This window comes from Zea mays, chromosome 3 (assembly GCF_902167145.1).
Source record: "Zea mays cultivar B73 chromosome 3, Zm-B73-REFERENCE-NAM-5.0, whole genome shotgun sequence".
Taxonomy (NCBI): domain Eukaryota; kingdom Viridiplantae; phylum Streptophyta; class Magnoliopsida; order Poales; family Poaceae; genus Zea; species Zea mays.
This window is the reverse complement of record NC_050098.1, coordinates 100,956,733-100,979,448: the sequence shown is the minus strand read 5'-3', so window position 1 is coordinate 100,979,448 and position 22,716 is coordinate 100,956,733. Positions and strand designations below refer to the sequence as shown.

Genomic DNA, 22,716 nt, shown 5'->3' with positions numbered 1-22,716 from the left:
AGAGCGGGGAGAGGGATGCAGCTTTGGAATATTGAGTATGAGAACCAACCTGCTGATGCTCATACTGCGGGCCCAGGGGGGGGGCATGGAATCGCAGGTGTGGTTACCTACGTTATAATAGGTAGTAGAGAAGAGACGAGTATAAGGGTGCGTTATAATAGGCAGTCTGATGCCATGATTTGATGTCAGGTTTTGTTGGAAAGGAAATAAAAGGAAACGTCGATAGAGGGGGATGCGATGCGATCGCCCGGTATACGAGTACGACCATCACTTTCACAAGCAGCCACGTGCGTTGCAAGTAAATAGGCTATCAGCACAACTTTGGACAAACCGCAAGGACCTCATTACAAGCAGAAAAGAGAAGAAAAGACTTTACAAAAGAATAGCAGCTGGCAGTGCATTCTGTCACCTAAAACACAGCAAATGCACCTTTGCAAAATAATCTAGCGGAAGATCCATTGTGCTGAACTCCATCGCTGCTGATGACGGGGTTAACCAAGCATGTAGGAATTTCAATCTTGGATGTGACCGAGTTACATAATTATACAGTTGCACTTGGACTCCAGCTTTGGCGGCTTCATATTATCGGAATTCCTTGTAATACCCGATGCAGAACATACAGGGGGGGAGTCATTCGCGACAACGTCTTTCTCTGTAGTTTCCGTTGTAGTTGTTTCGCCTTCCAATCTTTTCCTTTTGACCTTACGGTTTGGGGTTCGTCTGTGAGGCAGCTTTGGTAAACTCTCTTCCTTAGCAAAAGATCCTCTAACAATTGCAACAGTTGGACGAATAGAGTCCACAAACTTTGGTTCCTTCTTGTTTTCCAACGCAATAGTCGCAGCCTTGTATGCAAGGTCGTGGACAATGGAACTACAGAAGAGAATTGTATCAGCAGCTTCTTCCAATGTAAAACATCTCTGGATTTGTTTCCTTGGTCCTTCTACCTCCGCACATAATTCTTCTACAGTTCAAAGGAAAAATATTGTGTCAAATACTTATATATTACTTTTATTTCAATAGGAGCAGGAAGGGTCGAACTCCTGCTGCAAATAAGTATCAAATACTTATATATTCACCTATATTCATCAAAGGATACAAATAATTTCATTGGTTGTGAGAAGAAAATAGAAGGCATGCATATCTTTGAAGATACATCAGGGCTACCAGTTTAAGATGATAAATCAACAAAAACCCATGTAAATTTTGTCTATTATGCTGCAGTGTGCACAAAACAGTAGAATGGTCTATTAAATAATCTTGAAGATGTTCTTTGAAACCAAATCACTTGGAAATTACCCACCCCTCTTGTAAATTTCACACATGGAAGGTATTTTTATGCATGGCCCCTTCAAATAATTAACACGTAATTGGACTGACTGCTTAATCATAGAATTATGGGCATGTTTGGTTGCATATCCTGGGTGGTTGACCAAATATTAGCATTGGACAAAGTTGGACAGCGGAAATTTTGGCAAAAAATGAAATGTTTGTTTCATGGCCAAGCCAAAGTAGCCTAATTTTCCTGTCAAACCGAGAACACGACGTGTGGGGCCTAGTCCTATATGTCATAAGTATTTTTTTAATCGAAATATAGGGAAAATAGGTCTTATTTTATCAGATTAATTATAAGGGATACAATACAAAATAGTTCAAATAGATTTCCAATTGATACTTGGTTTAGCAAATATTGTGATCTGAACATTGATGATGCAGCAATGTACGCAATTTTTGTAACCAGCAGCCAGCTGACACTTCAGCTTGTGCTTGCCCATGTCGCAAAGCCAAAATGTGGCACAAAAATCAGCCATCCTGCAATCTTCTGCGGCTTGCTGCATACTCTACACAGCATGGCCATAATTTCCTTGACTCAACCAAACTGGACCCTACACCAAATGTTCTTTTAGGGATGTTTGGGTGTGTTGTAACTATTTTTAGTGCAATAATACGCAACTCTCCTGTGTGTTTGAGAAAATAAAAACAAATGCTAACCAGATAACCTAGGCAGCAACAAAAATTATCTCAGCACTCAAGGACATGAACCAAACAGACCCATGTACACCCTGGATTCTCTTTTTAGTCCAAAAAATAAATCATGTCCACAAAAGATCTGTTTCCCAGACCAGAAAACTATGTAGCGGACAAGATAAATAGAGGACATATGCATGACTCAAGAAAGTATCGTATATACATGAGCATTGAGATAAGCACAACTCATAACTCTTGGGAGTGAAAAAAAGAATACAGAAATCTGTACCATCATTGGGAAGATTCCTTATGTCATCTTCTTGTCCAGAAATCAATACGTCCTCCTCCGAGATAGCAGACATGCAACAATCATCCAATCTGTTTTCCTCCGCTGAACCCTGAACTATTTCAGACTGCATTTGAATATTATCAAAGTTATTCTCATCACTTGAATGTTCTGGAGCACTACCTTTATTACACTGACTGATAGTGTAAGCATCCTCTTCAGTTTCAGGCATGCTACTTTCCACTGGGCCTGATGATTCTAGGGTATCACTTGGCATTTCAGTATCTAAAGAATACATATTTGTACTGGTACAATCCATGTCAGTCATTCTGCAAGCACTATGGTTCTCAACTGTTGTATATCCTACCTCACTTAAGTAGCTCTGGATTTTCATGTCACCGGGACTGTCATCATCAGCAATAAACTGTGAAGAAGACGGACATTCCATAGCACTTGGCAAAGTATCCTTACAAAAAGCATCATCATTTTCTTGAGAAGAGATCAGAGTTCCTGAAGTGCCGCTTTCCAAAGTGTCAATTGGGAAACAGGAATCTCCTACTGCATCACTCTGAGGGCAAAGTGAAGCTGAAGAGCTACAAATTGACATATCTGACACAGAAGCAATGCTTTGACAACTAATAGTACTGCTTATCTGGGACTTCTCAAAGTCACCCTTCTTACCACTCCTAAGGCGCTCAAAACATATGATTGACTGTCTTGAAGACCCAAGATCACTGGAAGAAGCAGCTGAAGAGCTGCCCAGTCCAAAGCTACGCTTCATCATACTGACACCATCTCTTGCATAATAGGGTTCTGAACAGAGCATATTTGGCCATTTATTACTGTTGGGCTTAGGGACTAACAATACTGATATCCCAGTATCCTCGGTAGTTTCAAGCTTAGGGTTCTGATATGTAGTTGATCCCAGTTGATGAGAATTGTCACAGGTCACAGATTCAGAGACATTTTCATTACATTGGGATAGTCCACGATTATGGTTATTCATTTGGTCTATGATAAAAAGGTCCTGCCCTACAGATGTTGGTTCTGTTTGTTCACATTCATCCACACTAGATCGATGAAAGGAATTATCGTTTGTATTTCCTAACGAATCCCCAACATGTTTATTTCTATGCTCAGCGTCAATGTTTTCCTCCTGCCCCAGTAGCATTTCCTGAGGTGTGTGCCCCATTGAGTGAATTGGAGGGGCCTGGTCCAGGCAATCAGCGTAAGATTCATTGTTCACTAGTTGATGATCAAGAGATACTTCTTTGCTATAGATTTCACAATCTGTGGGTACAGGAGAATCAGATGCGATGCAAGGTTTCAAATTTGCAGTTTTACCATATTGTTGGTTTTCTTCTCCTATAGTTTGTACAATAGGACTGGTGAGGATATTCCCATCCTTTGTAGCACATGCATCACAATAGACACCCTCTTCATCAACATCCATCGCATCGAAAAACTTCCCACATCTAGAGCAAGTAGCCTTAAAGCTAACATGAGAAATATCAGTAGAATGGCATAAGGACTGATTAGGTCTTCTGCTTCCTTCCAAGTCCTGTCTGCCACTTACTAGATGTTTTACTATTACCAGTGAATTATCCGTAGATTCCATGCTCTTGTAATGAATGTCTTCATTTAGCTCATCCAATTTATCAAACATAAATATATCCTCATGACCCTGAGAAATATCATCTGCTTCCCATTCACCAGCAAAATCATGTTGTTCTTGGCTGCCATGCATATAAGAGCCAAAAGTGGCACCATGGTAAGAGCTTGCAGTGCTGCTAGTTGTCAAAGAAGAATTGTGTGAGAACATAGGTTTGTGCACATCATTTCCATTCCCAGCACCAAATGTGTTGGCAGGGGCACCTGATAGAAGTGGCCGAAACCTATCTTGTGGAGCTTTGCGATGATCCTGAGAAGAAAGACCATCACATTCACATCTTAGTTTCATGTTTTAACTTCAGAAAATCCACAATAAACAGAAGTATGGTCTTCATTTGCCGAAAAAGTACACCCACAGCATTGTTGAAATAAAATTATACAACAATTTACTATATAAAAAATAGTTCTCGGTAGCAGTACGAAATGAATCATTTGCATAAGGTGCCAATTACCAAACATATTGAGTAAAAAATGCACCAATTGACCAAGATCAACACGAGACAATAAATGTATGCTAAGTGTCAGAATTTATCAAATCAACTGCTAATTACACAATACAAGAGATGCTTGCAAGACATGAGAAAATATTCTATTATTATAAAATTAAAAGCAGAGAAATGCTTACCATTAACCAAAGTGCAGAGTCAAATGACCGCTTTGGGACAGAACTAGGTGTCAATTTTTTGGACAGATTCTTTGATGATGCAATGGTTCTGGTTTTCATCACAACCAAGCTCTTTTTCACAACTGGGCTACTGGAGTAGCTAATTGGTACAGACTGCATAGACTCCAGATCATCCTCACCAGATGATGTTGCAGAAGCTTTGCTATAAGAGCTCATTCGGTCCCGTTCAATGCTGTGAGATGAACTGGCTCTTCTAGGTGGAGTGGGAGACATTGACAGTCTTCTACCTCTTGAACCCTTTTCTAGTCCACTAAAAGATGAAGGCGATCCACCCCTTGACCGGCATACTGGACGATCAGTTAGAGATGTGCGAAGGTTCAAAGGCGCATCGAAAGAGAAACCAGGAACATTTGATTGCCATCCATGCAGCTTTGGTGAAGAAGACCTGTGATTAGATTTCACTGGTGAAGCTCCTCTTGTTCCATTCAAAGTTGGGCCACTTGAACCAGTACTCATCCTTCTTGAGACAGGACTTGGAGACCTTCGAGGAGGTGTTAATGTCTTAGCAATCGGAGGGGTTGACAATCTTCGTGATGGTGTTTGTGTTTCAGCAAGTGGTGGACTAGAGCGAGAAGCTGAACTAGATGATCTTGTCCTTCCCATAGAGCATGGCGATGGGCTAAGCCTACTTGAGCTTGCACTGCTTCTACTAGCTCTTTGATTATTATCTACCTGTATATCAATACAACAGAATAGATTTGATACATAATGGATGCAACCTAATATAGTCCTTTGAATAAACCCCTCTGGACATAAGCACTCACCATGGATGATCTTGAAATTTGTATAGGCTTGCTCTGAGCTCTGCCCCTAGAAACCTGAGTGATGGATTGGTTTTCTTCGTCATCCAAAGATCGAAAAAGTGGAGTTTCAGGAGGAGTTAATAACCTGATATTGGAAAATTTAATGGAGGTCAAGACATTACCCTGCACCAAGATATAAACACTAACATAGAAGTGCAGGCATATGAAGTATTATTAAGTTCAGAACCACCAATTACTTTTTTCCTGTAAGATAAATTTAGTAGACATTTAGACATAGAGCTATGCTACTAATTCTTCTAAGAAATGATCCTCCAATAAAAAGAATGAATTAATGGTTAGCATCATGCATTCATACTTACTACCCATCCAAAGCAGTACCAACAAAAGTAGCCAGTAGGTCACCATATCGTTTTTAACATTCTTCAAACATGAAAGGTGCATTTGGCATTTTTCCAATTATATTCCATGTTTTAAGCGATGAAAATATTCTAGCTGTTATGAATTCATTAATACAGAACGTCAGAATCAGAACATTCAATGGAATGCTTACAAAAGGGTTATTGAGTCATTCATACTATCATAATATGGAACCACTTTATTTGAAAATCGAACACCATTAAAAATCTCAGTCTTAACCAGCATTTGACAAGGGTGCTTAGTGATAAGAAACAGAAATACAAGAAAACAATGTGACAGCAGCAGCAGCACCAATGCCTTTTTGTCCTAAGCAAGTTGGGGTAGACTAGAGTTCAAACCCAACAGAAAACAAGTCAAGATTTAGACACATAGGTAGTTATTTTCCACGCACTTATATTCAAGGCTAAATCTTTGATTATATTCCATCATTTTAAGTCTCTTTTTATTGTCTCTTCCCATGTCAACTTCGGCCCTCCCCTGCCTCTCTTCCTATTGATATCGCACCTCAGAATACCACTACACACTAATGCCTCTAGAGGTCTCCATTGGACATGTCCAAACCATCTCAACTAGTGATGGACATACTTTTTCTTCAATTGGTCGTACCCTTACCCTATCACGTATATTATAAGTCCGAACTCGATCTTTTCTTATACGACCACAAATCCAACGCAACATACATATTTTCGTAAACTTATTTGCTGGATATGTCGACTTTTTAAGGCCAACATTACGTACCATACAACATAACGGGACTAATCGTCGTTTTATAAGCCTTTGTGGTACCCTCTTGTGTTATAGACGCTTTTGTGGGCCGCCAGTTCACAAGGCGCAAGAAAAGGGAAGGAGCGCCAGAAGAAGCAGCAGAGCCAATCAGGGCGCCAGAAGAAGCAGAGCCAATCAGCGCCTGATTAGGAGGAGAAATCAGGATCCTTTGGAAGATAAGTCAGAATTAGTTTCCTTTTAATCGGTTTCCTAAATAATGGATTAGTTTCCTTTTGATATGTTCCTAAATAATAGCAGAGGCTATCTCTGCCATAGGATGCACTAGATCGCCTGTGACTATAAGGGTGGTTGGTCATCAGTTGTAATAGGTATCGAGGAATAAGATCTTCCCTTTGGGCGGGATCACCTTGGATCACCCTAGCCAGGCACGGTGCCGGCGCAGGGGACCTAGGTGATCATCGTCCTCTTCCCTCCTATGCCCTGCGCCACTCTAACCTTCCTCTCCACTCCCCATTGAAAGACACCAGGAGACCGAGGTTGCGGACTCACCAGCCGGGAGTCTGTAACAATTTGGTATCAGATTCAGACGACGCAGCGACAACCATGTCCGGCGTCATGCCCGGTCCTGAAGACAAGAACACCGAGCAGAAGCTGCATTTCCTCATGGACGCGATGAACAGGATGTTGGACCAGCTGACCACGATGAATGGTCGGCTTGACACCCATGATCGCCATTTGGCACGGGTGGAGACGGTCCCACCCGGCGGCATCCAACTGGAGGACATCACGGAGATCGACAACACCGACGGCCCACCGAACCAGGGCGACCATGGCAGCAACAATGACGGTCATACGTGCCCACGTCGCGGTCGCGATTTGTTGAATACATCCACATGAGGTTCGGTCCCCCCATCCGATCCAATGGCATGGCTGAACTGAAAGCTCTTTACAGGACATGCACCGTTAAGGCATATCAGCGACAATTTTCCGTCTTGCTTTGTCGCTGTGATGACTTGTCTCCAATGCAGCAGGTGAACATGTTTACAGCAGGTCTCGGCGATCCCCTCCGTACCGATGTAGAGCTACTGGCCCCAACAAACCTACAGACCGCAATGAGTCTAGCCTGTGCTTATGAGCGCAAGGAGGAGAACGTCGCGCCGCTCAGAGATAAACCTGGTCACCGGACCCTGTCCTCCCTCAAAGGGATAGGTTCGTTACTGGGGGCTAGGCCGGTTGCCCCCAATCGGCCGCGTTTCAAGCGCCTCACACCAGAAGAGTTAGCGGTGAAGCGAGCGAATGGAGAGTGCTACCACTGTAACGAAAAGTACTCTACTGATCACAAGTGCACCGCCAATGTTCTTGCTGAAGATGGACGACGACATGGATGAAGACGCAGCAGCGAAGGACCTGGGCATTTCCCTTCACGCCCTCACGGGCATTGACATCAGCAGCACCATGAAGCTCCAGGTCAGGGTCAAGGATCTGACGTTGGTGGCATTGGTGGACACAGGCTCTACCCACACATTCATCCGGGAAGTTGTGGCCACCCAACTTGGCCTCCGAGTCGCACCAAGACAGGGCCTCTCCGTCAAGGTAGCAAACGGGGACAACGTCGCCAGGAGTGGGATATATCCCAAGCTCCGAGTCACTATTGCCGAGGAGATCTTCAACATCACCTGCTACGGCCTCCCTCTGGCCGGCTTCGACATTATCCTAGGGGTCCAGTGGCTTCGGTCATTGGGGCCTATCCTGTGGAACTTCAACGCCTTGTCCATGGGTTTCTGGCGTCTCGGCCGCAAAGTGCGTTGGGTGGGACTAGGCGCGCCGCATACCCAGTGTGCTGCCCTGTCGGAACCCCAAGAACTGCTGCAGGCCCTACTCTAGTCCTACGTCGACATCTTCGCTGAACCGCGCGGCCTTCCTCCACCTCGTCGTCACGACCACCGCATCAGGCTGCTGCCAGGGACGCCACCAGTGGTCGTCCGCCCCTACCAATACCCCTAGTTGTTGAAAGACGAGATTGAGCGCCAGTGCGAAGACATGTTGCAGCAAGGCATCATTCGGGAGTGCACATATGCCTACTCCTCTCCAGTGCTACTTGTGAAGAAAGCTGATAAATCCTGGCGCTTTTGCATTGACTATCGGGCCCTCAATACCAAAACAGTGAAGGACAAGTTCCCCATCCCGGTGGTCGACGAACTCTTGAATGAGTTACGTGGTGCCTGCTTCCTCACAAAGTTGGACCTCCGCAGTGGATATCACCAAGTACGCATCCCGGATGATATTGAGAAGACAGCGTTCCGCACCATCGAGGTCACTTCGAGTTTCTGGTAATGTCGTTCGGCCTCACCAATGCACCATCTACATTTCACTGTCTTTGATTGGACTACAACAGTATTTGCAGCTGTGGGATGCTTTAAGTGGAGTGGTGCTTAACCAAGAGGAGGGTAGACATGTGTGGGTGCACTCGAGCTCTGGAGAATTCTCCTCAAAATCTTGTTATTCGGCGTTTTTTATGGGAGTTATTTCTTTTGAGCCATGGAAATGGGTGTGGAAGTCGTGGCACCCCCTAAATGCAAACTTTTCGTTTGGCTGACAATAAGGAATAAATGTTGGACTGTTGATAGGCTTCAGAGGAAAGGACTACCGCTCCCGGTGGTTTGTCCCTTATGTGACCAAGAGCAGGAAACTATCTTGCACCTCTTATGCTCGTGCAGTTTTGCTAGACAATTTTGGCATATTATATTTTCATCTTTGAGGATGGGCCATCTTACGCCTGATAGAGAGGCGGGCTCTTTTGTTGAATGGTGGGGCAAGGTGCAGAGGAGAGTACCCAAACAAATAAGAAAAGGTATTCATAGTCTCATTATCCTGGAGGCCTGGTGTTTATGGCTGCATCGCAATAGGGCGGTATTTGATGGTGCAAGCCCTTCCTTGCGCACCATTCAAAGACTTCTTATGGATGAGGTGGAGTGCTGGTGTAGGGCTGGTGCGAAGCAGCTTGAGAGTCTTGGCCTCCTAGCTGCCTTTGCTAGGGTCAGAGCTATTTCTAGTGCCTAATGCTATGAAAGTTGGAGATAAGAATAGGATTTTTCTGTTTGCTCCCTATGTTTTTTTTTTCCTGTTATGGCATTGTACTGTGGTCCACTTCGGACATTTCTCTCTTTCAATATAATGATGCGCAGTTCTCCTGCGCGTTCGGAAAAAAAACATTTCACTCCCTCATGAATGATATCATGAAACCCTTCATTCGGAAGTTTGTCCTTGTCTTCTTCGATGATGGCATTCAGTTCTTCCTGGGCAGCCCACTTACAGCATGTCAGGGAAGTGTTTACAGCACTCCGAGCAAACAAGTTAGTTGTCAAACAGTCCAACTGTTCGTTTGGCAAAACATCAGTCGCTTACTTGGGCCATGTTATCTCAGCTCAGGGAGTTTCCATGGATTCTGACAAGGTAGCGACAGTAGAGGCATGGTCGCGTCCTTGGTCTATTCGGGCGCTCCGAGGATTCTTGGGTCTCACTGGCTATTACCGCAAGTTTATTGCGGGCTATGGCACCATATCTGCACCCCTTACAGCTCTTCTCAAGCGTGAGGCTTTATGTTGGTCTGAAGTGGCGGAAGAGGCATTTCTTCAACTCAAGCAAGCTCTCATATCAGCAGCACTGTTACAGTTGCCGGATTTCTCTAAACAGTTTGTGGTGGACTGTGATGCATCAGGGACTAGTTTTGGGGCAGTACTTCACCAAGGGGATGGGGCCATTGCATATTTCAGTCGTGCCGTAGCACCACATCATCAGAAACTACCAGCGTATGAGCGGGAACTGATTGGTTTAGTCAAAGAAGTGAGGAATTGGAGGCCATATTTGTGGGGAAGAGCTTTTCTGGCGCGGACAGATCACTATAGTCTTAAATTTCTTCTGGATCAACGCTTGTCTACAATACCTCAACATACATGGTCAGCAAGTTGTTTGGATATGACATTTCAGTGGAATATAGGCCGGGCAAATTAAATGGCGCAGCAGGTGCCTTGTCTCATCGAGACGAAGACACCGCAGAAATTAACAGTATTTCTGCACCACAGTTTCAGTTGTTTAACATCCTTCGCACTGAAGCCACCACTGACCCACAGGTCCTAAGTTTGTGGGCTGCCATTGCAGCTGGAACAGCAAAGCCTGGGTGGACAAAAGTGGATGGTCTGCTACTCTTTCAGGGGAAGGTCTTCATCTCTGACGCCTCAGCAGTTTGGACAAAAATCTTAGCAGCAGCACATAATTGTGGTCACGAGGGCATTGAGAAGACTGTACATCGATGGAGAGCATCCTTCTACAGCCCTTGGGCCTTACGACGGGTCAGAGAATTTGTGCAAGCTTGCTTCACTTGTCAACGAAATAAAACTGAGCATCTACACCCAGCAGGCCTGCTTCAGCCCCTGCCGGTGCCATCGGAAATTTGGAGCGACATCTCCATGGACTTTGTTGAAGGATTCCCCAAGGTTGGTGGCAAGACAGTGGTATTAATAGTGGTCGACAGGTTCTCTAAGTTCGCTCACTTTATTCCTCTTGGCTATCCATATACCGCAGTGTCCGTGGCTCGGGCATTCTTCGAAGGGATTGTGCGCCTTCATGGTATTCCTTGTTCAATTGTGAGTGATAGAGACACAGTTTTTAATAGTGCTTTCTGGTCCGAGCTCTTTCACCTTGCTGGGGTCAAGTTGTTACTTAGTTCAGCATTTCATCCCCAGACAGATGGACAATGGAGGTGGTTAACAGGATTATTGTCATGTATTTACGCTGCTTAGCGGGTGATCGGCCTAAAACTTGGTTACAATGGCTTCCATGGGCTGAATTTTGTTACAATACTTCATACCAAACTGCGGTCAAGTGCACCCCATTCCGAATTGTCTATGACCGGGACCCTCCAACAATGTTTTCCTATGCGCCCGGGACGACCAGAGTCGCTGCAGTCGATCATCAACTCCAGGATCAAGATGTGCAATATATTGTTGGAGATTAGGTTTGGCTTTGTCTATACCAAAGGTCAGCAGTGGGTGTCACCACAGCAGCAACTTCCAAATTAGGACCTAAGTTCTATGGCCCGTATCAAATTCTGCAGCACATCGGAGAGGTCGCATATAAGCTACAGCTACCAGCCAATGCAAGAATCCATGATGTCTTCCATGTGGCACTTCTCAAGAAATTCCAAGGGGAGCCACCATCCGCACCAATACCCCTGTCGGCGGTTCTTCATGGCAAGGTACTACTGGTTCCAGCAAAAGTAGTGAAGGCTCGTTTGAATAGAGGTGTCTGGAAGCTGCTGGTCCAATGGCTGGGGCGAGCGCTGGCCGATGCTACATGGGAGCAATGTTCTGAGTTCAAGAGACGATATCCATAAATCCAACTCGAGGACGAGTTGCTTGTCGGAGAGGAGGGAAATGTTATAGACGCTTTTGTGGTTCGCCAGTTCATAAGGCGCAAGAAAAGGGAAGGGCGCCAGAAGAAGCAGCAGAGCCAATCAGGGCGCCAGAAGAAGCAGAGCCAATCAGCACCTGATTAGGAGAAATCAAGATCCTTTGGAAGATAAGTCAGGATTAGTTTCCTTTTAATCGGTTTCCTCAATAATGGATTAGTTTCCTTTTGATATTGTTAGAATACCTGTCTAGGGTTTGGGGTCTTCCCCATGTAATTACCATCTCACCCCTTCTGTAATGGGCCAGGCCCAATTACTCAAGTCTATTAATACTACACCCAACCCTGATTAGGGTTATGGGTTCATATTCCAATATGGTATCACAGAGCTAGGTTTAGGTTTTCCCACCATCCTCCCTCCCAGTCGCCGGCCCCCAGCCGTCGGCCCCTCTCCCTCCCAGCCGCCGGCACCTCTTCTCCTCTCTCCTTCCCAACATCCGGGCGCCGCCAGGACTGCAGGATCCGCGCCCAGGAGACCCTGCACCCGCCCAGTGCCTCGAGCCGCGCCAGCCCCGCGACCCCGACGGACCGCCCGACTGCGCCAGGCCGACCGCCGCCCGAGCCGCCGCTCACGAAGCCGCATGCCCGAGCAACCCCAACCGCCGCCCCGCGCGGCCGCTCAGGCCGTCCGAGCCGCTGAAGCCCGCGCTTCCCCGCGCCCCTGCCGACCCAGGCAGCCAGAACCCGCCGCCTCCTCCCTCCTACACGGCGCGACCATCCTCTGCTCCCGGGGGCGGACTCCTCGGTCGGCCTCTGTCGTTCCCTCCCTCTGCCGGCCGCTGTCACCCCTGCAGCGCCGCCGCTCAGCACCTCCTGTCGGCGCGGCCCTCTACTGAGCCCGCCACATCTCCGTCGAGAAGGCTCCCCGCCCCTGGTGGCCCTGCACGCGCCCCGCCCCGTCCTGCCACCGGTCCCTGCCCCGGCCACCGGATCTTCGTCGTCCACCGCCGGCCGCCGTCTGGCCCCTCTCCCGCTGCGCTGGCCCCGGCGCCGTGCCCGCTCTTCCCAAGTCGTGCCGCAAGTGGGTCGGCCTCGCCGTGCAGCCCGCTCACCCCTTGTGCGCCCTGCTTCTGTGACACAGTGGCCATCCTCGCCCTCGGCTTCGCTGCGTCGGTTGAGCTCTATCCCGGTTCCATGGCGTCACCCCAGCCACACATGAGCTTTGCCTCGCCCGCTACTCCCGTGGCTCCTGACTACCACGGTCGTGCTTTTGCCCTGGCCGTCGGCGCCACTTCCTCCTTGTCTCCGCTCGTTTCCGTCGGGATGGCTGTGCGCGTCCTTCTCAATGATGGCCAGCTTGTCCCACTTCGATCCCACCATGAGCCATGTCCTTTGTGACTGCGTCGAACTCCACCCCCAGGCTGGTCGTCACATGCCCGGACCCCTTGTCTTCCCCCGTGCAGTGATCGCCTCCCTGGCCTTTGAGCCGTCGTTCCCTCCCTTCCCTCCGAGTAACCACGTCAGAGCTCCTCCTCTGGCTCTCTCCGCGCACCCTACGGCCTCCCCACTGTCTCCCTCTCCCACCGATTGGGTGGTCGACTCCGGGGCCTCCTTCCACACCACTCCCACAACTAGTTCGTTATTCCACTCCCATCCACCACACCCCTCACATCCTTCCTCTATCGTCGTAGGCAACGGTTCCACTCTCCCGGTCACCTCAGTAGGTGCATCAGTTCTTCCTGGACCATTCTACCTTAACAACGTCCTTGTTGCCCCCGGTCTGACTCATCCCCTCCTCTCGGTTCGTCGCTTCACTAGTGACAACCACTGCTCTATGGAGTTCGACCCCTGGGGTCTCACCATACGCCATCTTCCCACACATGTTGTGCTCGCTCGCTGTAACAGCTCTGCCCCCCTCTATTCTCTTCACTTGCCCTCCACTCCCCCCACCCAAGTAGCCTCATCTCCTGCACTTACTACTACCACCACATCACATGCTCTTGCTACTACCACCACCTCCTCCGCCATTTGGCACCGTCGCCTCGGGCAACCTAGACCTGACGTCATGTCCCAACTTTCCAGCCACTCAGACATATCCTATACTCGGGGCTCTTCTGAGCGCCTCTGTCATGCTTGTCAGCTCGGCCGCCACTCTCGTCTTCCTTTTTCCACTTCCACGTCCAGGGCTGTTCAGGCCTTTGATCTTGTCCACTGTGATCTCTGGACGTCTCCTGTCCTTAGCCTCTCCGGCTACAAATACTACCTGGTCATTCTGGACGACTACTCCCATTTTCTTTGGACATTCCCCCTTCGGCTGAAGTCCGACACGTTTACCACCCTCACTCACTTCTTCGCCTGGGTATCCACCCAGTTCCACGCCCGGTCCGTGCTTTGCAGTGCGACAACGGCCGCGAGTTCGACAACCACGCCTCTCGGTCATTCTTCCTCACCAGTGGCGTTCAGCTGCGTCTCTCGTGCCCCTACACCTCCGCCCAGAACAGCCGGGCAGAGCGCATGATTCGCACCACCACCAACATGATCTGCTGCCTTCTCTTCCAGGCGTCTCTCCCTACCAGCTACTGGGCAGAGGCCCTGCACACCGCCACCCACCTCCTCAACCGTCTTCCCTCCAAGGCGGTGAGCCACCCTACTCCCTACTTCGCCCTGTATGGCACAACCCCTACCTACGACCACCTTCGCGTGTTCGGCTGTGCCTGCCACCCTAACACTTCCGCTACTGCCCCTCATAAGCTTTCTCCTCGCTCCACCCGCTGCCTCTTCCTTGGCTACTCCTCTGACCACAAGGGATATCGGTGTCTGGACCTCGCCTCCCACCGCATCATCATCTCTCGTCACGTCGTCTTCGACGAGGATGTGTTTCCCCTTGCTGGCCCCTCACCACCCACCGACCTCGACTCCCTCCTCGAGTCCGATCCGGTCTCCTCCCAGGCGCCCCACCTTGCGCCATTACCCGCACCCCGTGCGGCCTCGACGCCGCGGCTCGCGTCTATTCCCACGCCACGCGCGGCCCCGTCGATCCCGCCTGCGCCACGCGCGGCCCCGTCGATCACGCCTACGCCACGTGTGGCCCCATCGACCACGCCTGTGCCTCGCGCGGCCCCGCCGACCCCCCCCCCCCTCCCCCCCGTCGATCACGCCCCCCGTCGACGCCCACGGCTCGCTTCGCCAAGCCCGCGCTCGTCTACCACCGTCGCCGCCACGTCACTACCTCGGCTCCTGCTGACCCGGGCCCGTCGACGAGCCCGGTGCGGTTCGCCGACCCCGCCGTCGTCTATCACCGCCGCGAGTCGGCCACGCCCGCGGCCCCCGACGTCCCGGCAGACCGCCTCGAGCCACCGGTGTACCACCCGGTCGCCATCCACCGCGACCCCGGGCACATCCACCCGATGGTGACCCGGCGCGCCGCCGGTGTTCTTCGACCTGTCGACCGGCTGATCTTGGCAGCTGATACGACTACCACTCCACCGGACGCCTCCCCGGTCCCCTCCTCCATTCGCACCGCCCTCGCCGACCCACACTGGCGACGCGCTATGGAGGAGGAGTACGCGGCCCTCCTGGCCAACCACACCTGGGACCTGGTGCCGTGTCCACCAGGCACCAACGTGGTCACTAGCAAGTGGCTATTTCGCCACAAGCTTACCTGGGATGGCTCCCTCGACCGCTACAAGGCCCGTTGGGTCCTTCGGGGCTTCACCCAACGCCCCGGAGTGGACTACGACGAGACCTTCAGCACTGTCGTCAAGTTCGCCACTGTTCGCACTGTCCTCTCCTCGCCCTCTCCCGGGACTGGCGATCCATCAGCTCGACGTCAAGAATGCCTTCCTCCACGGCACTCTAACGGAGACTGTCTACTGCAGCCAGCCCACCGGCTTCGTCGACGAAGCTCATCCGGACCTGGTTTGCCGGCTGAACCGCTCCCTCTACGGCCTCAAGCAGGCGCCGCAGGCCTGGTACAGTCGCTTCGCTTCCTACTTGGCCTCCATCGGCTTCGTCGAGGCCAAGTCGGACACGTCCCGCTTTATCTACCAGCGCGGCGATGACACTGTCTACCTCCTGCTCTACGTCGACGACATTGTGCTCACGGCATCCACCGCCGACCTTCTACACCGCACGATCGTCGCCCTTCAGCGGGAGTTCACAATGAAGGACCTGGGGCACCTACACCACTTCCTCGGCATCACCGCCAAGCGCCGGCCTCAGGGTCTCTTCCTCCACCAGCGCTAGTACGCCATCGACATCCTGGAGCGGGCTGGCATGTCTGACTGCAAGCCTTGCTCCACGCCTGTCGACACTCAGGCGAAGCTCTCTGAGGACGACGGGCCTCCGATCGCCGACGCAACGTCCTACCGGAGCCTGACCGGCGCGCTCCAGTACCTCACCTTCTCCAGGCCCGACATCGCATATGCCGTCCAGCAGGTGTGCCTGCATATGCACACTCCGCGGGAGCCTCATCTCACCGCGCTCAAGCGGATTCTGCGCTACCTCCGCGGCTCCCTCGACTACGGCCTCCTACTCCGACCATCCCCGACGTCAGAGCTCATGGTCTACACCGACGCTGACTGGGCTGGCTGTCCCGACACGCGCCGGTCCACCTCCGGTTACGCAGTATTCCTGGGCGCCAACCTCGTCTCCTGGGCCGCCAAGCGTCAGTCCGTCGTCTCTCGCTCCAGCGCTGAGGCCGAGTACCATGCCGTGGCCAACGACGTGGCAGAGGCCTCCTGCCTATGCCAGCTCCTCCACGAGCTCCACAGTCCCCTCCAGCGCGCCACCCTCGTCTACTGCGACAACGTCCGCGCGGTCTACCTCTCCACCAACCCCGTGCAGCATCAGCGCACGAAGCACGTGGAGATCGACCTGCACTTCGTCCGCGAGCGTGTCGCTGCTGGTGACGTTCGGGTTCTCAGTGTCCCCACCACGCTGCAGTTCGCCGACATCTTCACTAAGGGGTTATCGTCGAGTGTATTTTTAGACTTTCGATCCAGTCTCAACATCTGTACAGGATAGAGTTATGACTGTGGGGGTGTTAGAATACCTATCTAGGGTTTGGGGTCTTCCCCGTGTAATTACCATCTCACCCCTTCTGTAATGGGTCAGGCCCAATTACTCAAGTCTATTAATACCACACCCAACCCTGAATAGGGTTATGGGTTCACATTCCAATAGATATGTTCCTAAATAATAGCAGAGGCTATCTCTGCCATAGGATGCACTAGATCGCATGTGACTATAAGGGCGGTTGGGCATCAGCTGTAATAGGTATCGAGGAATAAGATCTTCCCTTTGGGCGGGATCACCTTGGATCACCCTGGCCAGGCACGGCGCCGGCGCAGGGGACCTAGGTGATCATCGTCCTCTTCCCTCCTATGCCTTGCGCCACTCTAACCTTCCTCTCCACTCCCCATTGAAAGACACCAAGAGACCGAGGTTGCGGACTCACCAAGCGGGAGTCCGTAACATCTTGTCATATATAACGTCGAATGCTTGACACCACTTCATGCACCTTGCTTTGATTCTATGGCTAACATCATCAATATCCCTGCCTGACTATATCATTGATCGTAAATATTGAAAGGTACCCTTCCTGGGCACTACTTAACTTTCAAAACTAACATCTCGTTCCTCGTGTGCAATAGTGTCGAAGTCATATCTCATATATTCGATTTTAGTTCTACTAAGTATAAAACCTTTGGACTCCAGAGCCTCCTACCACAACTCTAGTTTCCTATTTACTCCTGCTTGACTTTCATCAATTAGATCTACATCGCCCGCAAAAAACATACATCAAGGGATTTCTCCTTGTATGTCCGTTATGACCTTAAACATCACTACGACAAAAAGGTAAGGGCTCAAAGTTGATCCTTGATGTAGTCCTATTCCAATAGGAAAGAAATTTGTGTCCCCATCACTTGTTCAAACACTAGTCACAACATTATTGTACATGTCCTTAATGAGTTCAATGTACTTCGTGGGACTTTATGTCATATAGCATTCTTTGGTATTTTATCGTAAACCTTCTCCAAATCAATGAAAATCATGTGTAGGTCCTTCTTCTGATCCCTATACTGCTCCATCACTTGTCTTATTAAAAATGACTTTCGTTGACCTTCTAGGCATGAAACAAAATTAATTCAAAGAGATTCTCGTTATTCCTGTCAGACGATACTCGTTAACTCTCTCTCTCTCGTAGCTTCATAATATGGCTCATCAATTTAATTCCTCGGTAATTAGTATGACTTTTGAATATCTCCCTTGTAGATCGGTACCAACATACTTCTTCACTCGTCAGGCATCTTGTTTTACTGGAAGATATGGTTGAACAACTTTGGTTAGCCATACTATAGCTATGTCCCCGAGGCATCTCCATGCCCAATTGGGATAACCATCAGGGCTCATCGCCTTATCCCTTTTATCCTTTTCAATGACTCTCTAACTTCATACTATTTTATATTACGTATAAAGTGTCGAATGGTGTCATCAAAAGAGTCATCTAATTGAAAAGTTATGTCCCCATTCTCCCTTTGTCAAAATACTCTCACCATAATTCTGATCTCATCCTCCTCCATCAATAGGTGCTCTGCTTCATCATTAATACACTTAACTTGGTTGAAGTCTCTTGTCTTCCTCTCATGCACCCTAGCCATCCTATATATATATTCTTTCCTTCGTTCGTACTCAAACATTGGTAAAGAACCTCATATGCACTAACATTTGCCACACTTACAGCTCACTTTGTTGTCTTCTTTGCTATCTTGTGCTTCTCTATGTTGTCCACACTCTTGACATGGTATAAACGTCTATAGCAATTTTTCTTCTACTTGATAGCCCTTTGGACTTCCTTTTATTTGTTCCACCACCAAGTATCTTTAGCTTTGCCTCCACTCCCTATGGTTGCTCCAAACATCTCTAAGGCCATCTTCCAAATGCATGTTGCCATCTTCTCCCACATATTGTCCGTATCATCTTCTTCCTTCCAAATACCCTCTTTGATAGCCCTTTCCTTGAAGATTTTTGTCGCCTCCCCTTTCGGTTTTCACCACTTTATTCTCGCAATGTTGGCTAGTTTATCCCAATGGGCACGCACTTAAAAACGAAAGACCACCACCACAAGCTTATGTTGAGAGACAACACACTCTCTAGGTATCACCACCTTGCAAACCAGACATGCTTGTTTATCTTATCTTCTTATGATAACAAAGTCAATCTGACTAGAGTGTTAGCCTAGATGGGAATCTCTTCCTAAAGAAAGATTGGTCGTTGTTCCTCTCAATGTAAAATATGATTGACACAGGACTACAAAATAACCATGTGAGCTCATTTTTAATGAAGCAACGACCTTACAAGTTGTTGCCGAAATTCAGATGAAAATCTACACAAAAGTACCAGATTTGTAAGAACTGACCATGCAACAAACCAAACCAGTTAAACAAAAACAGGCATCACTCATTAAGGAAACAAGAACTCAATCCATAATATTTAAATATCAACGGGGCAAACGTTACATTGCAATGTGCAATGCAAGGCAGATGGTTCACAAAGTAATTGTGCAGGGACGCAAGGCATGGCGACAGCAACTACCTACCACTTCAAACAAGACATAAAATGTATGATCCAGTTTGCATACCACTCATAATCATTTTTATCGCCGTCTGTGTTAAGCAATTCATGGCTTTCTCCATGGGCAGGAATGTTGACACCAAGTTTTACTTCCGGGAAATATCTCAATTTTTCTGATGGATAGAAAGAAATAACTTTAAAATGGTAAGTAACAAAAAAAGAGGGACTGTATAAAGAGGAAGGAAGATGAAATTTACAAGCATTACTCATTGAATCATCAAAATCCACTGACGGTTCCAGTAAGAAGTTGTCCGTCTCAACTTTCTGCATATCAGAGAACAAAGCGAGTTCATCATCCTTTGATTTTGCAGGAAGCACATTTCTGAAACTGTTTGTCCTCTTTTGATAAGTCTCCTGTGCAGGAGACCTTGATGTCCTCGGTGAGGGTGACGGTGGCATTTTTTCTGGTTTCTTAAGCCTGGTACCCTTCTTTTAGAGACAGTAGAATGCAGTCAAATTCCATCCAGAACAGATGGAACATATATCATGGCCTACAATATATGGTAGCGTTAATAAAGAACTAAAAAGGTCCAAAATTGCACCAACTTATAACTTTTAAATGTGTAGAAAAACAAAGGGTGAGGTACAAAAATGGCAAATATATAAAAAGAAATATAGCATCGCTCTCATCATGCAAGATGCCCAGGATTTTCCATCCTTAGATATTTTGTATTGTTTCCACACAAAATAGGATCATGATTGATTCTTGTTAGGAAGTTTCTATAAAAATAAGGTTGCTTGCTTAGGAGCCAAGTAAGTTTCTCTATATAAGAAGAGATGTATCAATCTAATCAAGCAAGGCAACCCTCCCTCCCTCTGCGCGACCATAGCTCCTATGCGTAGCCTGGGGTACACGCCCCGACCATCGGTCGCCTACGGCCTACCTATACAACCTACGCAGCCGCAGTAGGATCCTGGATCCTATCGCATGTACCACCACCAGAATTTGCTAACGCAAAAGATATTCCTCGCATCTGAGTTTGCTATTTACAATCCACTGCACATCTTATTGCATCAAATGAACTATTATTGAATAAAAAAGCCAGTCTTCAAAAGAGTTAGCAATAATCAATCAATTGAATAGACAAGTTCCCCAAAGTCGCTTATGTACAAGTGTCTCCAGAAAACATAAAGTTCATATTCAATTGAACTATCAAGCACACTCAACTCATCCCGTGTTAGAGCTAAATCACCAAGTAATTTGGAGGGAATAACATTCCAAATAAGTCAGCATGATAACAAGTCGAAATTAGACCTAGCAGCAAATTGGACCATACAAATTGAGCTCAAACTCGACCTTGCAACATCTCTATTCGCCACCCCAAATTTATACAACACAAAATATAGCTCCTCAATAGCAAAGTAATATAAGAGCAGAATTGAAGCAACAACCAAGAGCAAAAGAAAGAACACATGAGATCAGTTGCGATTGAGCAACCAATCTGTACATATCAAAACTTGCACCAAGAATCGGGCAATGATTGGGCTGCATCTTCATAGTTCTCTAGCCATCATATCATTAACAGTGTGAGATCGAACCGTCCATCCAATGCTAAGGCTTCTAGAATGAGCTATAGCGCCTGCACGGCTGCATCGACCAACCTATCCGATCGTCCTCGTACCATTAGCACTCATCCTTTAAGATGGAAGCTGAGGTACATCAAGACACTTACTGAATTATTTTAACATTAACACAAACATGATAGAATTTATTTACTTGAGAGAACATGGTATCACATTATAACACTAGATATGGCATAGTGGTGTTATTCACCATGCTTGAGTTCTACGGCTGACGACCTGAGATCTAAGAGGAACTGCACACTGCAGCGTATCATAGCATCAGGGAGGTTATGCAGTCAAGGTTCATGGTCTCAAAGTGGCCTGACTCAGGAAAAATGCACCAAATACATTATTCGAAGCCTAAGAAAATACAGTGGCCCAGATGACCAATTTTAGTGGATTAGTCATCGCTGGCAGCAGTGGGCTGGTTGCCTCCAGCGGGGTGTCACGCATGTGTTTCTAGTTCAAAACCGAATCTAGACACCAGAGCAACACAACAAGCCCTCAATTCTACTACCCAAGGAACATCATCAAGCAACGTGCTCCCAGAGCCATAAACTCGCAAATACTGCAGCAAAAAATTGGTTCGAAAACTGAGAGCAACGAATTGGACTGAGAAGCTAGCAGTACACGAATACCAATCCCCAGAAGTCTGCCAACATGGCGCTAATTTGGCGAAGACACCTAAATCTCATGCCCCACATGTTCCCTCCAAAGTCACCCACACAAAATTAAACAGAATCGTTCACCTCATTGAAATGGAAAACAGAATGGAGCTTGGGAAGCCGCATTCCACCTCATCAAAAATGAAAAACAGGTGTTCCACCGGCATTCCACCGCCGCCGTCGATTATCGGAGCCCTCGTCAGCCAGCAGTCCGTTCCACCAGCCGCGGGCGCGAGCCCCAAGGCAGATCCGGCTTTGGACCCTGACCCCGAGTGGGTGGGGGTGCAGTCGTCCAGCGGAGACCTCCTCTCCTCCACTCCCGCACTGGTGCTCGCCCTCGGCCTCCGGAGCTCGACGCGTCGCGCGCGCCTGGGGCGTTGCCGCGGGTAGAAGCAAAGGACCTCGCTCGCTTCGGTTGCCTTGCTCAGCCTGCGCGCCGTGCGTGCGCTTCGCTGGAGGAGCAGAGGAGGGGAGGCGGAGGACTGGCGAAGAAGTGGCTTTTGTTTTTCAATTTCCGTTGGTTTATTTGGAGTTAAAGAAGTGGAAAAACCGATTAGTTGAGGATTAGGGGTGAGGTGGCATGGTATATAGTGGGGCGGGCGTTCAAATTACGGCTGTACAGCTCTCATTTTTTTATCGGTTTTTAAGTATAAGAGGCATCATAATAGTTCAACATTGAGCCTTTAGACCATAGATACACTCAAAACACAAATATATATAAAAAATCGTGTAGAGATATACTCTTGCAAAGAACTTATCTCTTGTATTTTATTTAATTAACTGTTAGAGACCCTCAAAAGACCACATTAAATAGAGTTGTATAGGGTGGTTTGGTGATTAAGGAATTGGAGAGGATGTACGGCGTATCTAGTCACCCAACCAAAGAATTACTACGTAGATAAGGTTCCCTCTCTTCTTATTTGGTTGATGGTG

General features: G+C 48.2%; 1 protein-coding gene across 9 annotated transcripts; it reads right to left on the bottom strand.

Annotated features, from left to right (window-relative positions):
* Window positions 1-251: 251 nt before the first annotated feature.
* On the bottom strand, window positions 252-22,401 carry LOC103650352 (uncharacterized). 9 transcript variants are annotated; one of them, XM_020550252.2, is made up of 7 exons: window positions 21,915-22,401; window positions 19,762-20,046; window positions 19,563-19,668; window positions 5,372-5,495; window positions 4,548-5,279; window positions 2,255-4,172; window positions 252-961 (listed from the first exon to the last, which is right to left on the bottom strand). In XM_020550252.2, the coding sequence occupies exons 2-7, from the start codon at window positions 19,952-19,954 to the stop codon at window positions 534-536; spliced, it is 3,501 nt and encodes a 1,166-aa protein (XP_020405841.1). In that variant the 5' UTR covers window positions 19,955-20,046; window positions 21,915-22,401; the 3' UTR covers window positions 252-533. The 9 variants fall into 9 exon arrangements, with proteins under 9 accessions (XP_020405841.1, XP_035822147.1, XP_008674170.1 ...); XM_035966254.1 differs by having other exon boundaries at window positions 19,753-20,046; window positions 21,915-22,342; XM_008675948.3 differs by having other exon boundaries at window positions 21,868-22,292.
* Between the last annotated feature and the right edge of the window lie 315 nt (window positions 22,402-22,716).

What these genes read in the sequence shown, in the direction of transcription:
- LOC103650352 (XM_008675946.3), bottom strand. Translation starts at nt 19,954, where the DNA reads ATGCCACCGTCACCCTCACCGAGGACATCAAGGTCTCCTGCACAGGAG. An exon ending in TTTATGTCTTGTTTGAAGTG is followed by an intron (nt 5,496 to 19,520) that starts GTAGGTAGTTGC and finishes TTCCAATATCAG; the next exon opens with GTTATTAACTCCTCCTGAAA. An exon ending in AAATTTCAAGATCATCCATG is followed by an intron (nt 5,280 to 5,371) that starts GTGAGTGCTTAT and finishes ATTGATATACAG; the next exon opens with GTAGATAATAATCAAAGAGC.